This window comes from Uranotaenia lowii, chromosome 2 (assembly GCF_029784155.1).
Source record: "Uranotaenia lowii strain MFRU-FL chromosome 2, ASM2978415v1, whole genome shotgun sequence".
Lineage (NCBI taxonomy): Eukaryota > Metazoa > Arthropoda > Insecta > Diptera > Culicidae > Uranotaenia > Uranotaenia lowii.
In genome coordinates, this window is record NC_073692.1 from 253,437,483 (window position 1) to 253,455,897 (window position 18,415).

Here is an 18,415-nt window from a genome sequence, read left to right on the forward strand (position 1 = left end):
AACAAGAGTTTTAGCAAAAATGGTGTTTGCCGTCAGTGTCAGACAAAGATCTCCAGGAATGCCAATCGTGTATTTGTTTAACATTTCCATGGTCAGTATCGGATTTTTAAATCAAAAGATCGAATCGATAATACTTGAAGAACGAGAAATACTTGTTATTATATTTAAGTACTCAATTACCTTTAAATCATTTTCTTCGCTCTGTGAGGAGACCGATCCTTCAGATCGTGTAAACGAATCACTGGCATTTTGGTTGTATGATTTTATTATTTCATCAAATTTTTCCTTCAGCCGACGAACGTCTTCCCAGTGTGATATTCCTAGAGCGTTGAACACGTTATCTAAACAAACTAAACTCTTCTCTTCTTCGGTGAACTCTTCGATCAATCTTAACGCCGTCCTATCGACTAGAAATCCTGCCTGTTTCAACACTATTTGTAGAACATTCATTATTTGTACTCGTTCAGCTTCATTTTCAAATGACACAACTGTTCCATCTGGAAAAAAAGTATTTAGAAGTTATCTACAAATTTTTTGAACTATTCTTCGATAACTAAAAACTACTCACTCTGGGATGTTGCCACCACACTATTACTTGTAATAGAATTGAAGGTGTCTGATATTTTCTGGATGTGATCGTCCGGGAAATTTGGAGGCTGCCATTTCAATCCCAAATGTTGCTCAACAAGTGTCTTATCTATGGACAGTATACTTTCCAGGACGCTTAAGCATTCGGATTTATTCATTTCCCATACGGAGTGATACTGAAAAGAATACAATGTGAATGTGTCGCTTGAAATTTGAAAAGTTTGTGAGTTGAATGGTAGAATTAGTCGTTCTGGTAAATTAAAGGCATGTTTTAGCATTCAAGGCATATTTGCACATTGAGAAATTATCTGGTGATAAATCAACTGAACAAAGTTTTTTTTCACAAAAATAAGGGGATTTTTAAACGTTAAAACTTGCTCCTCTCTATTTCTGATTGCTAACGACGAAAAAATTAAAAAAAAACTTTTGAATAACACATGTAGTTTAAAGCTGATCTTAACACAAAAGTCCTGTTCATGTTTTCACCTTTTATTCGCTAGGTAGAACCCAAAGCGCTCTATCATTTTTCCACTTATCAATACTTTGAACTATCTACCAATTGCTGATATGCCATAAATTAAGCCAGAAAATATTTATCCATACCTTCCTATCGTTCATTTCAGCAAAGGTATTTACTTTTGAGCTCATATGGCTGATGTTGGAACGCAATTTCAATATATCTGAGGTGAGTTTTTCTGTTTCAATTAGACAACTCATCTGCACGTCTTTAATTTTCCTTCTCAGGGAAAATATGGTTTCGTTGAGCTTCGTTAGTCTACGCTTTTGAGCGTTGCGTACCATGAGATTTTCATCTTCGCGTTTCTTCAGAACTTGAAAATTGTAATCAAGTTTTTCGGAATTTAATGTTGTGTTTGTTTTAACTTTTTGCAGTTCAATTTCCAATGCTTGATTGTCTTGCTCCAATCTGATTCGAGTTGCTCTCGTGACTTCAATGTGTTCCTGTTCAATTCTGTCGATTTCATCACGATAAAATTCCAACTGAAAGAGAGGTTTAATAACATGATCCAATGGAAAATTTTTCTATCTCCTGAATGGAAGTTGCTTACCCTTTCTTTTTCTTGTTTCATTTTAATTCTTTCATTCACTGCTCGTCTGGTATAAAGATCATCCCATTTTTTCGATGCGGCTACTTTCAAAATGTTCCTTTCCTCGTCAACTGGAAGAAGTTACAATTCAGAGAAAATTTACTTAAAAATAAGAGACACAAATTACTCGTATTTTCCAGCAAATCCAAATGCTCTTTAAATGCTCGTTTCATTATCTCGATTTGATTGTCGACGCGTTCGACTAAACTTTGAATGTCGGCTGTTTGTTTGCGAATATCCCGTGTGTAACGCTCATCCGCGGCCTCTAATTCCTTGCGACATTCATCGATGATGATATCCTTCTGCTTCATGAGATCCTGAATGCGCTCCTTCTGTAACTGAAGTTCGTCGTTTATTCCCATCGGGTCTTTCAGTTCTTTCAATTCGCTCCATTTTTCGGTTATCGATTCAAATTTGGCCACTGCCTCCGTGGATTCAGTTTGCAGCTTTTCCAAAAGTTCTTGGGGAAAAATTATTATTATCTATTAATACAAAGGTTGATGTTTAGCAAGACAACTCAAGGAATGAAAAAGATAACTGCTTGTTTGAAACTTTTTTTTTGTGGCGTTTAAATAGCTCGGATGTTCACAAAATTATAGAACCCAAAAATATGTACATATTTTTCACTAACCATATTTTTTTTTTGCAAGCTGCATTGCAATACTTCGCAAAGCTCAATTTAATAAAAAATTTAAATAAAATTTGATCTTGCTATAAATCACGGGTGAGCAACCTTTTGATCCGAAGGGCCCATTTGAATTTTAAATTTTGACGGCAGGCCGCACTCTAAATAACATTTATTAATCAATTGGCAGAGCTTTATTTTATAACTACGGTTTTTTCTACAAAATTAATCTGAAAAAGTATAGATAAAACTGATTGATGTTTTTAAAGAACACCGAAATCTAACACCGTATCACTTGGTATGTACATTAGACTGAGTCGATTTGGGGTCATTTTAGAATTTCTCAAACCCTGGGGTCTAAAAAGATTTGTCTTGGTCCAAAACTCATCCATGATTTTTTGTAGAATTTTCAAGTAACGTTTACATGAGTAAATTTGAACTTTTAGGTTCGTATGGAAAAATTGAATATTTAGTACTGAAAAATCAACATCATTTTTGTTTCTTATGTAGAACCGAGCCAGCTGATGGTTTTTGTTCCAATTTATAAAATTCCTAAAGAAAAATTTCCGCTGAATGACTTTGTCGAACACCGCATCTTCGTATCTTATCGGACAAACAAGTTTTTAGGTGTTGAATCGGGATATGTCTTCGAATTGATAAACAATAAATTCAATTGACATCACTGCAGGTTGCTTAGTGAAGTATTGCATGACTACTTTTCAAGCAATAGTTCGCGAGGCTCGAGCAGTGATGTCAATTGGATTTATTGTTTATCGATGCGAAAAGACATTGCCCTGTTAAACAGCTAATAACTTTAATGTCTAATAAGATACGAAGTTACGGTCTTCGACAAAGTTGTTCAGCGGAAATTTTCCTCCAATAAATTTATAAATTGGCACAAAAACCATCAGCTGGCACGGTTCCATAGAAGTAACAAAAATGATGTTGATTTTTCAGTACAAAATATTCAATTTTCCCATACAAACCTAAAAGTTCAAATTTACTCATGTAAACGTTACTTAAAAATTCTACAAAAAATCATGGATGAGTTTTGGATTAAGACGAAGCTTTCTAGACCCCAGGGTTTGAGAAAAGGAGTTTTTTGAATCAAAGATGTATTTTTTATATCTCAATGGTACTACTTTATGCTGCGTGAATCAAAAACTTTTAAATGATTTAATCCTCCGCAAACATTATTCCAAATAGAGACATGATTTGCTTCCCTTTGTTATTGCAAACGAAAATTTTTGAAGGTCTTCCTGGTATATTAAACAAGTTTTATCTGTTTTCTGAGAAAAATTCCCTTCTGCTCAAACTGATGATACGATTTGTCGTCACTTCCATTTGGAGGTTTGAATCCCAGCGATAAATTATAAATAAAATAGTTTATTTTAAGGAAATCACTATCTTCTCAGATTTGGACGTTAAATTGTTATTGGAATTTATTCGCTTTGATTCCTTTTAGCTTGGAGTATTTTCGAGAAGTTTTTCCACAATTTAAATTAGTCTTTTTTCTTACAAACGGTGAAAATTTATTTGATGTTCTGTATGAGATCATTGCATTGAGATGTTGAGCAAGGTTGTCCAAATCGCAGGAAAATGCACAATTATACAGTTTTTTTGGCAAATTTTGTTAAATTTATAGTCTAAAGGGTGATACGGTCAAAATTTGGTCAGCTTTCTTTCAATTTTGCATTGAAAAAAACCTGAACACCCCTCATTTTGAAAGTGTGTGTGTGTGTACAATGTTGCTCCTATTTTGATTTTGGAATTCACTCTTCAGTTGTCAAAATGCCGTCCAAGGAAGAAAAGCAGCGTATCAAAATTTTGCTCGCGCATCGCGAAAATCCGAGCTACTCGCACGCAAAGCTGGTAAAATCGCTAAAAGTTGCCAAATCAACCGTTACAAATGTAATTAAAGTGTTTGGGGAACGTTTGTCGACAGCCAGGAAGTCTGGATCGGGGGGAAATCGAAAACCGGAAGCCGCTGAGACGACAAAGAGAGTTGCCGGTAGTTTCGAGCGAAACCCTAACCTCTCTCTCCGAGATGCCGCAAATAAGCTGGGTGTATCGTCTACAACCGCGCACCGAGCCAAACAACGAGCCGGACTATCGACTTACAAGAAGGTAGTGACTCCAAATCGCGATGATAAACAAAATATGACGACCAAAGCGCGATCCCGGAGGCTGTACACGACGATGCTGACGAAGCTCGACTGCGTGGTAATGGACGACGAAACCTACGTCAAAGCCGACTACAAGCAGCTTCCGGGACAGGAGTTTTATACGGCAAAAGGAAGGGGAAAGGTAGCAGATATTTTCAAGCACATGAAGCTGTCAAAGTTCGCGAAGAAATATCTGATTTGGCAAGCCATCTGTACATGTGGCTTGAAAAGCAGCATTTTCATAGCTTCCGGGACTGTCAATCAAGAAATTTACGTGAAAAAGTGTTTGAATAAACATCTGCTGCCTTTCCTGAAGAAACACGGTTGTTCCGTACTGTTTTGGCCGGATTTGGCATCTTGCCATTACGGTAAAAAGGCCATGAAGTGGTATGCCGCCAACAATTATTATAAAAAATAATGCGAAAAATCAATAAATTACTCGTGATTTCCTAGAAAATTGATCATTGATTAAAAACCTCCATTTTTGATGTATTTAAAAATCCTGCGGTTTTACTAAAAAAGTTTATTAAATGATTTTTTGCATATTTTCAAAAGCTAACTCCTGAATCTTAAAAAGGTGGAAAAAGGTGAATGACTTGTGTTGCGGGTACCCCTGGGATTTAGCAACTCTAGTGACGTGAGTACCGGTCGTCCCCTGGATGACATAATAACATGTTTAGAAGCGGGAAGAAACGTCAACTTCAGGCGAATGCTTACTCATGATTAGAATCAAATGTTTACCTTTGGAAGTCGTATCCAGTCTAGAAAACTAACAGTGATAGTTTAGCCTAGTTTAATTCTATTAAAAGGCCCAGTTTACCCTAGTAAATTTCACCAACGTTGGTAAGCAGCGTAGTTTATTATATAAATTTCTAATTCCATCGGAATGTGCTAATCAGATCATCTTCTGTAGTTCTTTCACCCCGGATAGAAACCTTCTTTGACATACACAAACTGCTCAAGCGAGAGTTTGCGACTACGTAGTAAGTAGCAAATTATAAATCCAGTCTTTATTCAGTATAATGAATAATTTAACTCTAACAGCCTTCGATTGCTGATCAACATATCGTCAGAACTTGCCCTTGAAGTAAAAGAGAGAGAAACACATTGTATGTATACAATCATTAATAAAACTAATTTAGGATTAACACTATTAATAAATTGCAGCTTTAAAGCATCAGCTATAAAATCGGTTTTTTCTTCGGCGGTTCTGAACAAACTTTAAAGAATTTCTTCATAATGGAAAGCTCCACGAACGGATGTAAGTCGCAACTTGTCGAGCAGTTTAATTGTATGATGTGTAATCTCCCGGATTCCGCCGATCATTTAGTCGGGTGCGATAACTGTGAGGCATGGGCACACTATCAATGTGTCGGCGTTACTGACTCTATTTCCGAACCCGATCGAACATGGCATTGTCCGAGGTGCAGAGGAGCTCCAGCCTTGACTGGAGAAATGCAAAAAACCCGATCGGAAAGAGTCGGCAGCCTTCGATCAAGTAAACGTCCTGATAATCGTCTGCGTATGCTCGAGGAGCAGCGAGAACTCCGGCTAAACGCCTTGGCTGAAAAAGTGAACATCGAGGAAGAGTTTATTAGACAGAAGTACGATACCCTGTCGGATACTTCTAGTATTGGTTCCAGTAGACGCAGTAGAAGTAGCAGAACCAGTGTTCAGATAATTGAGGATTGGTTGGCTGGCCCCGTGCCATCCACTGGAGGTTTTGTGTCTGCTAGACCGTTCACGAACCCCGTTACACAGGTCCCAGTTCGACAAAGCTTGAACTTTCCTATTGGGCATAGAAACAACAGTCCAGTACATCGTGCGATGGTCCCTACTTCCGCTTCTACACCGCAAACCACTTTCATCTCTACAATGATAAGTAGCACCAACTTTGTTGCTCCCTCCTTTTCGATTGTTGTTCCGTTGACGGTAACAACATGCGATTCACTATATTCGGCTGGTAACCTGACCTTGACGCAGAGTAATGCGGGGTATAGAGTAGCTTCATCCGTGTATCAACCACCCAAAACGGTATTTTCATGTGCTCCGAAGATTCCTACTACTTCGAACGTTTTAAGCCAAACCCGAACAACCGGAAGTGAAGGATATTTTAAACCAGTATCAAAATACACTGGAACAATTCCTAAAATCGCTTCAAAAACGACATTTCTGACGAGTGTGGAGATCGGAAAGATACATCGCCCTAAATTATCTATCGCCGAAAATTTCGGCCGCGTGAAATTTCCTACAAACCTGAAACGCCGATCTGCTCCGTGTAGGTTTGAACCAAACACAATAGATTCGATGACAAGTAATAGAGCAAGCGCTGTTCCTGTTCATCGAGATAACAATTTGGTTTCTTCTTCGGTGAGTGAGCTGGCTTCTACTTTGAGAAACATGCAGCTTTCCTCAGAACAAATGACTACAGGATGCAGTACGCAACACAGTGAAACTAGAATCCAAAATGATAACCGTTCGCCAGCAAAGTGTCATACATGCTCCCGATCAATTATTGATGGTGAAATAATACCGATGTCCACAAAATTTGGGTTCAGTTCAGAATTGAGAACAAGCGCCGGTGTTAGTAACACTACAAACAGTCATTCGTCTCTTGATAACTGCAGACCACTATTGATATCTTCAATGCCTAATGAACCCGCAAGAAATATGAGTAATCGTGAAGAAGATCGTATTGAGGAAACCCCCTGTGATCGACAACTCTCAGCCAACATTAATGTCTCGTGTCCAGCTAAAATAGCAAGAAACTCGATTATACAAAACCTGTCTTCATTCCCACATGTGGACAACGTTGAAAATGATGTTTTACGATCACCAGACGCTGATGCACAACCACTTCGAAATGCAAACTCAGGCCCCACCAAAATTCAACTCGCAGCCCGTCAGTATGTTGCTCGAGATTTGGAGACTTTCTACGGAGATCCTCTTGAGTGGCCACTTTTCTACAGTACGTTTTGCAATAGCACTGAAACGTGTGGTTTGTCAGATGCAGAAAACTTAGCAAGATTACAGAGATGTCTGAAGGGCAAAGCGTTAGATGCGGTTCGAAGTTCCCTGCTAGTGCCCGAGACAGTATCCGATGTAATGGACACACTCAAAATGTTATTCGGTAAACCAGAAGTCCTCGTGTTTTCGCTATTACAAAAGTTAAGAGATACCCCTGGCCCGAAACAAGACAACGTACAATCCATCATTAATTTCGGATTGATGGTGAAGAACGTCGTTAATCACATGGTTGTTTTTAAGCTAACGGTTCATCTGTCCGACCCTACAATGTTAAAGGAATTAATCGAAAAATTGCCAATTCAAATGCAAGTTGAGTGGTGTCGATTCAAACGAGGAAAGATGAACGTCAATTTAGAAACATTTAAGGAGTTTATGAGCGAGTATATTGAAGTAACATCGGATGTGGCATTTCCTTTGTCGGGTGGAAAGGTCAAGAATTCAAAAGAACCTCGTGAGAAGCAAAGGTTATTTTTACATGCAGATGGAAGTAATGATGAATCGCAAGAAAAAATAACGGCAAGTGTTTCCAGGCCGATAGGAAGCAGAGAAAAAACCTGCGTCTTTTGTAACAACTCTACTCACGAAATAGCATCCTGCGTACGATTTAAGGATCTGGAAGTGGAAGAAAGGTGGAACGTAGTGAAGCACAGAAATCTGTGCAGGGTCTGTTTGATTCCCCATAGAAGGTGGCCCTGTAGATCAAATAAAGAATGTGAAGTTGAAGGCTGTCGCGTGCGCCACCACACCCTGCTACACTCGAGCACTGCTACGGATAATAACGTCTCGCAGTCTACAGATTCGGCTAGTACAACTTACGTTTCACATCATAACGTACACATTCTTACATCTGCATCTCTGTTCCGGTATTTGCCAGTAGTAATCAGAGGAGGTGAAAAAGAGATTAAAACTGTTGCATTTTTGGATGATGGCTCATCTTCTTCACTCCTTGATGCCAAAATCGCCGAAGCCATTGGTTTAGAAGGGGTCTCGGACTCGTTTTTCCTAAGTTGGACAAGTAATATTTCCAGGGAGGAGAAAAATTCGAAACGCGTGGCGATCGAGCTTCGAAGTATTAACGCCAAACAAGGTTTCAAATTGGGGAATGTCCGCACCGTTAACGAATTGAAATTACCACGGCAATCTTTGGACTACGACGAAATGCAGAAACATTATCCACATCTAAGGGGTCTTCCCGTGGAGAGTTACGACGATGTTTCTCCTGGAATTATCATCGGAATAGAACATGTACATCTGTTAACCCAGTTGAAAATCAGAGAAGGTCGACAAGGTGAACCAGTGGCAGTTAAGACTCGGATCGGTTGGTGTGTTTTCGGAAAACAGTCATCGTTCCTTGATGAAGCCCAACAACTCCACGTGCATTGCGACGAGTATATGGACAATATGAGTCTTCATCAACAAATGAGTAAATTCTACGGTATCGAAGAAGCCAGTACAATCGCCGCACCCCAATCAGATTCGGACAAGTTGGCGGTAGAAATCTTAAATAAAACCACCTTGCGCCTACAGGACCGTTTTGAAACAGGGCTACCATGGAAATTCAAATATCCAGATTTCCCGGAAAGTTTTGAAATGGCAAAGCGTAGGATGGTTTCCTTAGAGAGACGATTGCAGAAAAATCCACAATTAGCTTTTGCAGTTCAGCAGCAAGTGAGTAGCTATTTGGAGAAAAATTACGCTCATATCGCCACGAAAGAAGAGTTAGATAAAACCAACCCCAGGCGCGTCTGGTATTTACCTCTGGGAGTCGTCCAAAATCCGAAAAAACCTGGAAAAGTAAGGCTGATATGGGATGCCGCTGCTCGGGTGAATAACATCTCCTTTAACGACATGCTACTGACAGGGCCTGATCTGTTGACTTCGTTGCCTTGTATCCTGTTGCGATTTCGACAGAGGAATATTGCTGTGTGTGGTGACATCAAGGAGATGTTCCACCAAATTCGAATTCGTGCTCAAGATAGTCAGTCGCAGCGTTTTCTGTATCGAGCGAATCCTAAAGACCAGCCTCAAGTGTATGTAATGGATGTGGTAACATTCGGAGCGACTTGCTCTCCATTCATTTCGCAATTCATAAAGAACAAAAACGCTAGAGACCATGCCGTAGATTACCCGGAAGCAGCTGAGGCAATAATCAAGAATCACTACATGGATGATTATTTGCAAAGTTTGGACACAGTTGAAGAAGCAGTGACTCGAGTACTAGATGTCAAATATGTACATGCAAGGGGAGGCTTCGAAATTCGGAATTTTCTCTCCAATTCACCGGAAGTACTGACACAAATTGGGGAGTCAAAATTATCTGAAAAGAAATCGTTAAATTTGGAGCCAGGCGTCGAAGAGTCCGATAGAGCCGAGCGGATACTAGGAATGATGTGGTTACCTGCGTCCGACCACTTAACGTTCAGTACTGGTTTATACGCTGAAATATCGAAGTTTGTTGGAGGAGAATTTAAACCTACCAAGCGTCAGGTACTTCGGACAATTATGAGTATCTTTGATCCTCTTGGCCTCATAGCTCATTATGTCGTTCATGGGAAAATTTTGATGCAGGAGATTTGGAAGCACGGATCAGAATGGGACGAACAAATTCCGGATGAACTGTTTGAAAAATGGAATCAATGGAGTGAACTTCTGAAAGATTTGGATGTGGTACGTGTTCCTCGTTGCTTCTTCAGTGGAATGGTAAGTAACGAGTTTGAAAGTCTCCAATTGCATATGTTCGTGGATGCAAGTGAAGCTGCATATGCCTGCGTAGCTTATTTGAGAGTTTTACATCACAACGTTCCTCGATGTGCATTTGTAACCGCCAAAACAAAAGTTGCACCTTTACGCCCTCTGTCCATTCCACGTCTTGAACTTCAAGCTGCTCTCAAAGGCAGCAGAGAAATGAATAACATTTGCTCGTCTTTAGATCTGCATATCAAACAGCGTTTTCTATGGACCGATTCACAAACAGTGCTTGCTTGGCTACGTTCAGATAGCAGAAAGTACCACCAGTTTGTTAGCTACAGGGTAGGAGAAATTTTAAGCACCACGACTATTAGTGAATGGCGATATATTCCTTCCAAGCTCAATGTAGCCGATAAGGCCACCAAATGGGACAGTGGACCCGATTTCTCTCCCGACAGTATTTGGTTCAAGGGACCTTCATTTCTACTTGACCCAGAGTCAGAATGGCCACAAGATAAAAAAGTTAACCCCACCACACAGGACGTGAGAATTCATTTTCTACACCACTTTGAGGCTCCAACTTATTTCATCATTGATCCTACTCGATTTTCTCTCTGGAGCCACTTATTGCGAACCACAACCTTCATTATCCGAGCAAGCAACAAGTTTCGAAAGTCAGGCAAATCCGGAATCCTTACATCGGAAGAATTTCAAGCGGCTGAAAATGTGCTCTGGCGACAAGTTCAGGCTGAAAGTTTCCCAGATGAATATGCAGCGTTGAAATCTAGTCAAAAAGGTATCAGTAAAAACAGTGAATTGTATAAGCTTTCTCCGTTTATGGATGCATATGGTGTGTTGAGAATTGATAGCAGAATTAGAGAAGCCCCAGTAGCCCTGTACAATACAAAATTTCCAATAATACTACCTAGAACCCATCGAATCACCTTTTTAGTGGTAGATAGTTTCCATCGCCGGTTCGTTCATGGAAACGCTGAAACCGTTCTGAATGAGATGCGCCAACAATTTTATATACCTAGTCTACGATCAGTCATTAAGAAAGTTGCGAAAAATTGTCTACTTTGTCGTATCAAAAATGCCTCACCAAGACCACCCAAGATGGCTCCCCTACCAACGGTTCGATTGACTCCCTATGTCCGACCATTTACCCATACTGGGGTTGATTATTTCGGCCCAATCTTGGTCAAACAAAATCGAAGTCTCGTGAAACGTTGGGGAGTATTATTCACTTGTTTGACAATAAGAGCAGTTCATATGGAAGTCGCCCATAGCCTTTCATCGAATTCATGTATTTTAGCCATTAGGCGATTCGTAGCTCGAAGAGGATCCCCCGCATCATTTTATTCAGATCAGGGCACGAACTTTCAAGGAGCAAAAAACATACTGCAAAAGCAGATTCAAGATATTGAAACAGATTGTGCAGCCACATTCACAAACTCAAATACACGCTGGATTTTGAATCCGCCTGCTACTCCCCACATGGGAGGTGCGTGGGAACGCATGGTCAGATCTATTAAAAAAGGGATGGAAGGAATTTCTGATTATTGTCGAAACCCATGTGATGAAGTATTAGAGACAGTTGTGCTAGAAGCTGAAGCCATCGTCAATTCGAGACCGCTTACTTATATTCCCATTGGTTCAGAGATTAATGAGGCTATTACTCCTAACCACTTCCTTCTTTATGGAGACAAGGGAATCACTCAACCAATGAGTGAGTGCAGAACGGACGGAAATATCCTTCGAGATAGTTGGCAGCTGGCAAGCAGACTCGCAGACATCTTTTGGAGCCGATGGATCCGTGAATACTTACCAACCCTAACCAGACGCACAAAATGGTTCGAGGCAACGAAACCACTCGAGCCAGGAGATGTAGTTATCGTTGTGGACGAAAAGAAGCGAAACGGTTGGACAAGAGGGCTGATTCTAGAAGTCATTAAAGGGACCGACAACCAGGTACGACGTGCGCTTGTTAGAACTTCAACGGGAATCACCGAAAAATCAGTAACCAACCTGGCACTCCTAGATGTCAGATCAGACTTGCCGAATGAGGAGCATCCATCATCGCCGGAACTACACGGGGAGGGGGATGTTGCGGGTACCCCTGGGATTTAGCAACTCTAGTGACGTGAGTACCGGTCGTCCCCTGGATGACATAATAACATGTTTAGAAGCGGGAAGAAACGTCAACTTCAGGCGAATGCTTACTCATGATTAGAATCAAATGTTTACCTTTGGAAGTCGTATCCAGTCTAGAAAACTAACAGTGATAGTTTAGCCTAGTTTAATTCTATTAAAAGGCCCAGTTTACCCTAGTAAATTTCACCAACGTTGGTAAGCAGCGTAGTTTATTATATAAATTTCTAATTCCATCGGAATGTGCTAATCAGATCATCTTCTGTAGTTCTTTCACCCCGGATAGAAACCTTCTTTGACATACACAAACTGCTCAAGCGAGAGTTTGCGACTACGTAGTAAGTAGCAAATTATAAATCCAGTCTTTATTCAGTATAATGAATAATTTAACTCTAACAGCCTTCGATTGCTGATCAACATATCGTCAGAACTTGCCCTTGAAGTAAAAGAGAGAGAAACACATTGTATGTATACAATCATTAATAAAACTAATTTAGGATTAACACTATTAATAAATTGCAGCTTTAAAGCATCAGCTATAAAATCGGTTTTTTCTTCGGCGGTTCTGAACAACTTGCGTATATACAAATACGAGGATCTAAATTGTATAAAAATAAGGTTTAAATTATTATGTAAATGCGATCTGAATGCTGTAGCAATAACATTTTATAGGTGTGTATTTTGAAATCTAATCGTGATATGGTCAAGAATCACACCGAAGTGATCAACTCGAATGATTGCTTTTCGAGGACATGTGTTTTAAGCAAATAAAATTACAGCGTCCAAAAATATTTATTATTACATCTTGGGTCTGGAAACTCTATTAAGCCAATAAAATACACATTCAAACCATGGAATCTATTGTTGTTTCAATTTTTGGGGGTTTTAACGCTCAAACTTAAATTTAGAGATCTGGAGACCCGCATACTAAAAAACTATATCTGAAACAGTCCATACTATACATCCACGGCTTCAGAAACAGTGATTGTCTCTGTAAACGTAGCTGTTCTATAAAACTTTACCTCGAGAACGATAAAAACAAAACATGAACGTTCACGTGAAAAAGTGATGGTATCTAGAAAGGTGAAAGAATGGTAATAACGATTTCCTTCTATATTTCTATAATCGTCAAAATTATCTCTAATCGTAACCCATATCGTCCATTTCTTCTGCCATATTTACGTCAAAAATGAACGAAACGCCGATCAGAGATGCCAGATGATTTCGCACAAAATTCGTACACATTTATGAAAATATGGAAAATATCCTTCCTAGAAAATGCACGTTATTCTACATTTTATTTAATTATTACAAAACAACAGTTTAAAAGAATCAATCATGCATCATGAAAATCATTTGAGCAAGTATTTTAATAGTCTAGTCGCAAATTCCAGTCATTACATTACATCTGACTTTAGGGGCCCCTTTTTGCTTGGTTTTGAAATATGAAAATATTTATAAGCATAATAGTTCATGTTTACTTATTTATTTTTATTCAATGAAATTAACATAAAATTATTTGATACTCTAAAATCCTAATTTGTGATGTTTTTCCTTTCTCGATTATAGTCGTTTACCATTTTTATGACATTCGCGACTTAATTTAAACTTTGCAGTTATTCAAAAGGTGGACAGTTATTCAAAAACTTACCCGGTACAACTTTGTTCGATGTTTAATCTTAGGCTGGATACGGACATCGACTTAGGAAGCCTGACGCCAATGAGCTATATCACAAGCCCATGTGTTTTTGAGAGTAAAATCTTAAAAAATATATTTCTTTTTTCGAAAGAGATAGAACTTATATGTTTATAAACCCGAATCACATGATTTTAATATCCGAAGTTTTGTTTAATTGAACCTGAATATTACTCTCAGAGAAATTATCAAACACTTAAAAAATATTTTTTTAACAAATATTTATGTATTTCTAAGTGTATCGGTATGGTTGGCACCACTGAACCGAACCGTCAACAATTTTTTGCTTCGGAATCGAGTTACGTTCCTCCAGCCGTCCGGTTTCGCGCGTTTAGATAATCGCAATTCAAAAAATAAACCTGCGCAACATTTATAAAACGCATCACGTAAGTTTAATACATTGTTATTGCTTTTAGTTTTTTCCACCGTTTTTCATTTTCAGGTAGTCATCGACTTCACATGAAATGGCGGCTGCAAAAATTTTAATCTGCTGTCTGGGGGAAACTATGAATTTCCGCAACAAAAACCATCAAATCCATCCAGCTGATCCTTTCTCGGTGTTTTTTACTAGACCAGTTGCTGTTTTACAACTCCCGCAGAATATTCAACTTTGGGCGAAGGAATCATGGGGCCACTACCACCAACTTTCTCTTCCGGAAGCGAATTAAACGGCCCTACATTTCCAATAGCCGTTCCAGGAGCAAGATAATATGGAAGGGGAGAAAAGTGAGACTGTGAAATTGTGAAACGAAGAAATAAATTGAAATTATTGCTTTCAAAACTACATTTTGTGTTTTCATTTCGAAAAAAGTAAACAAATAATCTGCATGTGTGGGTGCCTTGTTACAAACGGTTTGGAGAGAAGTCTGCATAACGTTGGAAGAACGATGTGTCAGACCCGTTCAAAACTGTTACTGTAAACATTACGTTACAAGAAAACTTTTAGAAAAAACTGTTTCCCATATAGTTTGATGAACGGGATACGTTTTCCATTAGCAGATTTTGGATCTTAACCGGACTGTTAGTAGAAAAGTTTTTCCATACAACTGTCTGAACGGTTTTTAACAGTTACATAACCTAACAACATATTTAAAATACAATCAATTTAGTTTTCACTATTCAAGGAATGTATTTAACGATTTCCATAATCGTTTGCTAAACGTTTTTTTACACTTTATCAAATCTTCGTTTGACTATTGAGGAAATTGTTTGGTAACAATCCTCAATTATGCGGGGAGGAATCTTTGAATCTAAACGCAAAATTTGTTATAGTTTTTTTTATTTCTGTTTATCTTCGGTTTCTTAAAATTGAAACAGAAAATGTAATCACAAGAAATAATAAAAGCCCTTCATTTTTAAGTTTTTAATTTCCATTTTTTCTTTATATCATTCTAAATGCCAATGGTATATACTTTCATGTTATATGTGTTGTTAATTTATTACTTATTGATACAAAATAAAAATTGAATTTTATAAACTTCAAATAATGGTTATAATGTTAAAAATAAATGTTAGAAAGTTCAGATGGGCTATAGAAATCCTACACTCATGTAGTGTCCACTGAACAACTGCTGGCTGAAAGCATCCACGGAAGTGGAAATTTTTTTAAATTGAGTTAGGAAAAGTTCAATTTTTTTATAGAGATTCGAGCTTTTTCATGTACTTTGTAATGGTTTTTTCGCTGAGGGGAAAGGGGGCAGAATTTCTATCTACAAATGAGAAATTTTAAAACTCTGGACTGGGTTGTTTCGTTTGATTCACCTAAGTTGATCATTTAAATTTTTGAAAATTAGATGAAAGCTGCTAGCTGTTAATCTGTCCACTTTGTAGCACACTTCAGTGTGGAATTTTAATATTCAAAAAAATTTTATACAGCAATACGCTATCCTGGGATTGATTGCATTGATGTCAAATGAAGAAAGCATAGCATTTAATTACCTTCTCTTATTTCTGCTTCCTTAACCCTTCGTTCAACCTCTCGTTTGTCGTTGGCGATCCGTATATCCTGAATAAGCTCCCGCCCGTCACGCAAAAGTTCCGTGATAGTTCTATCGCTATCATCCAAACGATTTCGTATACTTTCCTTGTCTTCGCAGTAGTTTTCCGTAATCCTGTTCACGAATAAATTTATTCACGTATAAAACATTTTAAATAATTTTCATAATAAAAAATTTAATAAAACTTACGGTTTTATATTTTTTTTACGCTTTGCCAAATCTTCGATCATACTTTGTGATCTGTCGTCGCGTACAGCGTGCGAAACTATTCCCATCAAATTTGGCAGCATGGAAACCGCCTTATCAGCACTTTTATCCTGGTCGACAAAATCTTCATCGATCATTTTGTATGTTCTTTGTAAAATTCCTGAAAGAAAACCGACTCAAAATTGAAAGTTAAACAGTCTAGATCGATAACAAACAACCGTGAGTCCAACCGTTTCCTTAGCGACTACGGACTAGAGACGCGGTAATAAACATAAGCGTCGCTCACGTATCACGTGGACTAACCTAAAAGAGAGAAGGGTTTTTGTTTAGGTGTTAATGCGATGCGAATACGAATGCTTGTGCTCGCAACAATCGTGCCTTGCCAACACGTGCACGTAGGGGTTTGAGTAATGTCCTCATTGACATAATAATAGATAACACAAGGACACAGCATTTTTTTATGCCTATGTTTTAATTCTGGTTTAATATCTGTTCTTGAAAGATTTTTGGCGTCCTGAACTTGGATCTTTTGCAGATTTCGTATATTAGCTTTGGTGATATGATGGTTAGAATTTTCAAAATGTATTCTTTTTCAGTTAAATTATCACCAACAATAGCTACACGAAAAACATAAAGTGATTATGAATCTTTTTACTATCCTTCATTTTATCAAGGACTCAGATTTGTTTCAAGATTGTCTAGTTTTAGTATTTCAATGGTAAAAACTTGAGTGCTCCGGTCCGGGCGCTCGAACAATTTGACGCATCAAAACAAATTTTTTCCTTTTTTTCTGGCCGGGGGTCGCGTAAAAAACCTTGATTTTTTTTTTAATCAGCAAAATTTTCAACCTTGATTTTTTTTAATCAGACAAAATTTTCAACATGATTTTGTTTTTGTAAAAAGTCAGTTTTTCGATTTTTTCTAGACGGAGGTCGCGAAAAAACCTTGAATTTTTTCAAGGGGCCGTTCACTAATTACGTAAGCACACAGGGGGGGTGGGGGGTTTTTGCATTTGCTTACGATCTCTTACTAGGGGGGTAGGGGGGGTTTCCAAAAATCTTACGTAAGAAATGTTACATTGATATTTCGTCACAGCCATACGAAACAATAGTACAAATCGTACGAAACAAAAAATTTTATAAAATTTATAGAGATCCAATTCAAACCAACATGCCACCAAAAACACTAAATCACCTTATTAAAAAAGATAGTCGCTTTTCGGTTTTCATCATAATACTCTTTTTTATTTGGAAATTTATAGAAACATAAGTAAGTGGCGCGTGTCACCACGATTTGAATCTATTATATTTCGAAAGACTTCATCATGAAAACATCTTCAAAAATCAATATGAGGCGCTGTTGAAAATTAATTTTTCAGTGATAGACACTAACAAATCTAAGTTTTACAATCGATTTACCAAAAAAACCCTAAAACTTTATCGCTTACCACTGAAACGAGTCGCAGCTTTTAGGTTATTTGACAACGTAATTGTCGTTAAACATATGTTATATATATGTTATATATTTGCACCAATTCTAGTGGAATGAATGAATTTTTCTTTAGATTTATATGATTTTCAGGTCAAAAACATAACAATTTTTTATGTTATCTTGTGCCAACCTGATATTTCACTCTTTTTAAATCGAAATTTAGATTTTATATTGTTTATTCGATTGTGGAAATTTATTGAAGATTATTGTTACCCCGAACATGCAATGTCTTAAAAAATGTTTTCTATAACCGTTTATGATATTTCATCTGTTGTTTTGTATACATTGTGCTTTTCAAGTTTAGTTAACTGAAAAGTATTACTAAAAAGTGCTTTGATTGTGAAGCGTAGCTGTATGTTTGGATTTTTTTTTAAATTTTCAAGTTATTTTTGAAAAAAACGTGTCAATTTCTCAAAGAATGAAAAACGTAAGATCTTACTAGGGGGGGAGGGGGGGTTTTGAAAAATCTTACTTTGTCTTACCAGGGGGGGAGGGAGGGTTAAAAATTTCCAAAATCGTGCTTACGTAATTAGTGAACGGCCCCCAATTAGGAAAAATGTTTACCTTGAAAATTTTCTTGTAAAAAGTAAATTTTTTCAAATCACGCAAAATTTTTAACTTGAAAATTTTTCGGCAAAAAATCATTTTTTTCGATTTTTTCTGGTCGGGGGTCG

General features: G+C 37.9%; 2 protein-coding genes across 2 annotated transcripts in view; both read right to left on the minus strand.

The window, feature by feature from the left end:
* Window positions 1-18,415, minus strand: part of LOC129744705 (60S ribosomal protein L11) — a 259,877-nt gene that overhangs the window by 26,810 nt on the left and 214,652 nt on the right. The window lies entirely within an intron of this gene.
* Window positions 1-18,415, minus strand: part of LOC129744700 (dynein regulatory complex protein 1 homolog) — a 29,774-nt gene that overhangs the window by 8,556 nt on the left and 2,803 nt on the right. Inside the window, exons 2-8 of the mRNA XM_055737361.1 lie at window positions 16,233-16,410; window positions 15,985-16,157; window positions 1,822-2,154; window positions 1,656-1,765; window positions 1,192-1,587; window positions 569-764; window positions 181-497 (exon numbers count right to left, since the gene is read on the minus strand). Of these exons, the coding sequence (XP_055593336.1) occupies window positions 181-497; window positions 569-764; window positions 1,192-1,587; window positions 1,656-1,765; window positions 1,822-2,154; window positions 15,985-16,157; window positions 16,233-16,387 (1,680 nt within the window). The 5' untranslated portion in view covers window positions 16,388-16,410. The remainder of the gene's footprint in view (window positions 1-180; window positions 498-568; window positions 765-1,191; window positions 1,588-1,655; window positions 1,766-1,821; window positions 2,155-15,984; window positions 16,158-16,232; window positions 16,411-18,415) is intronic.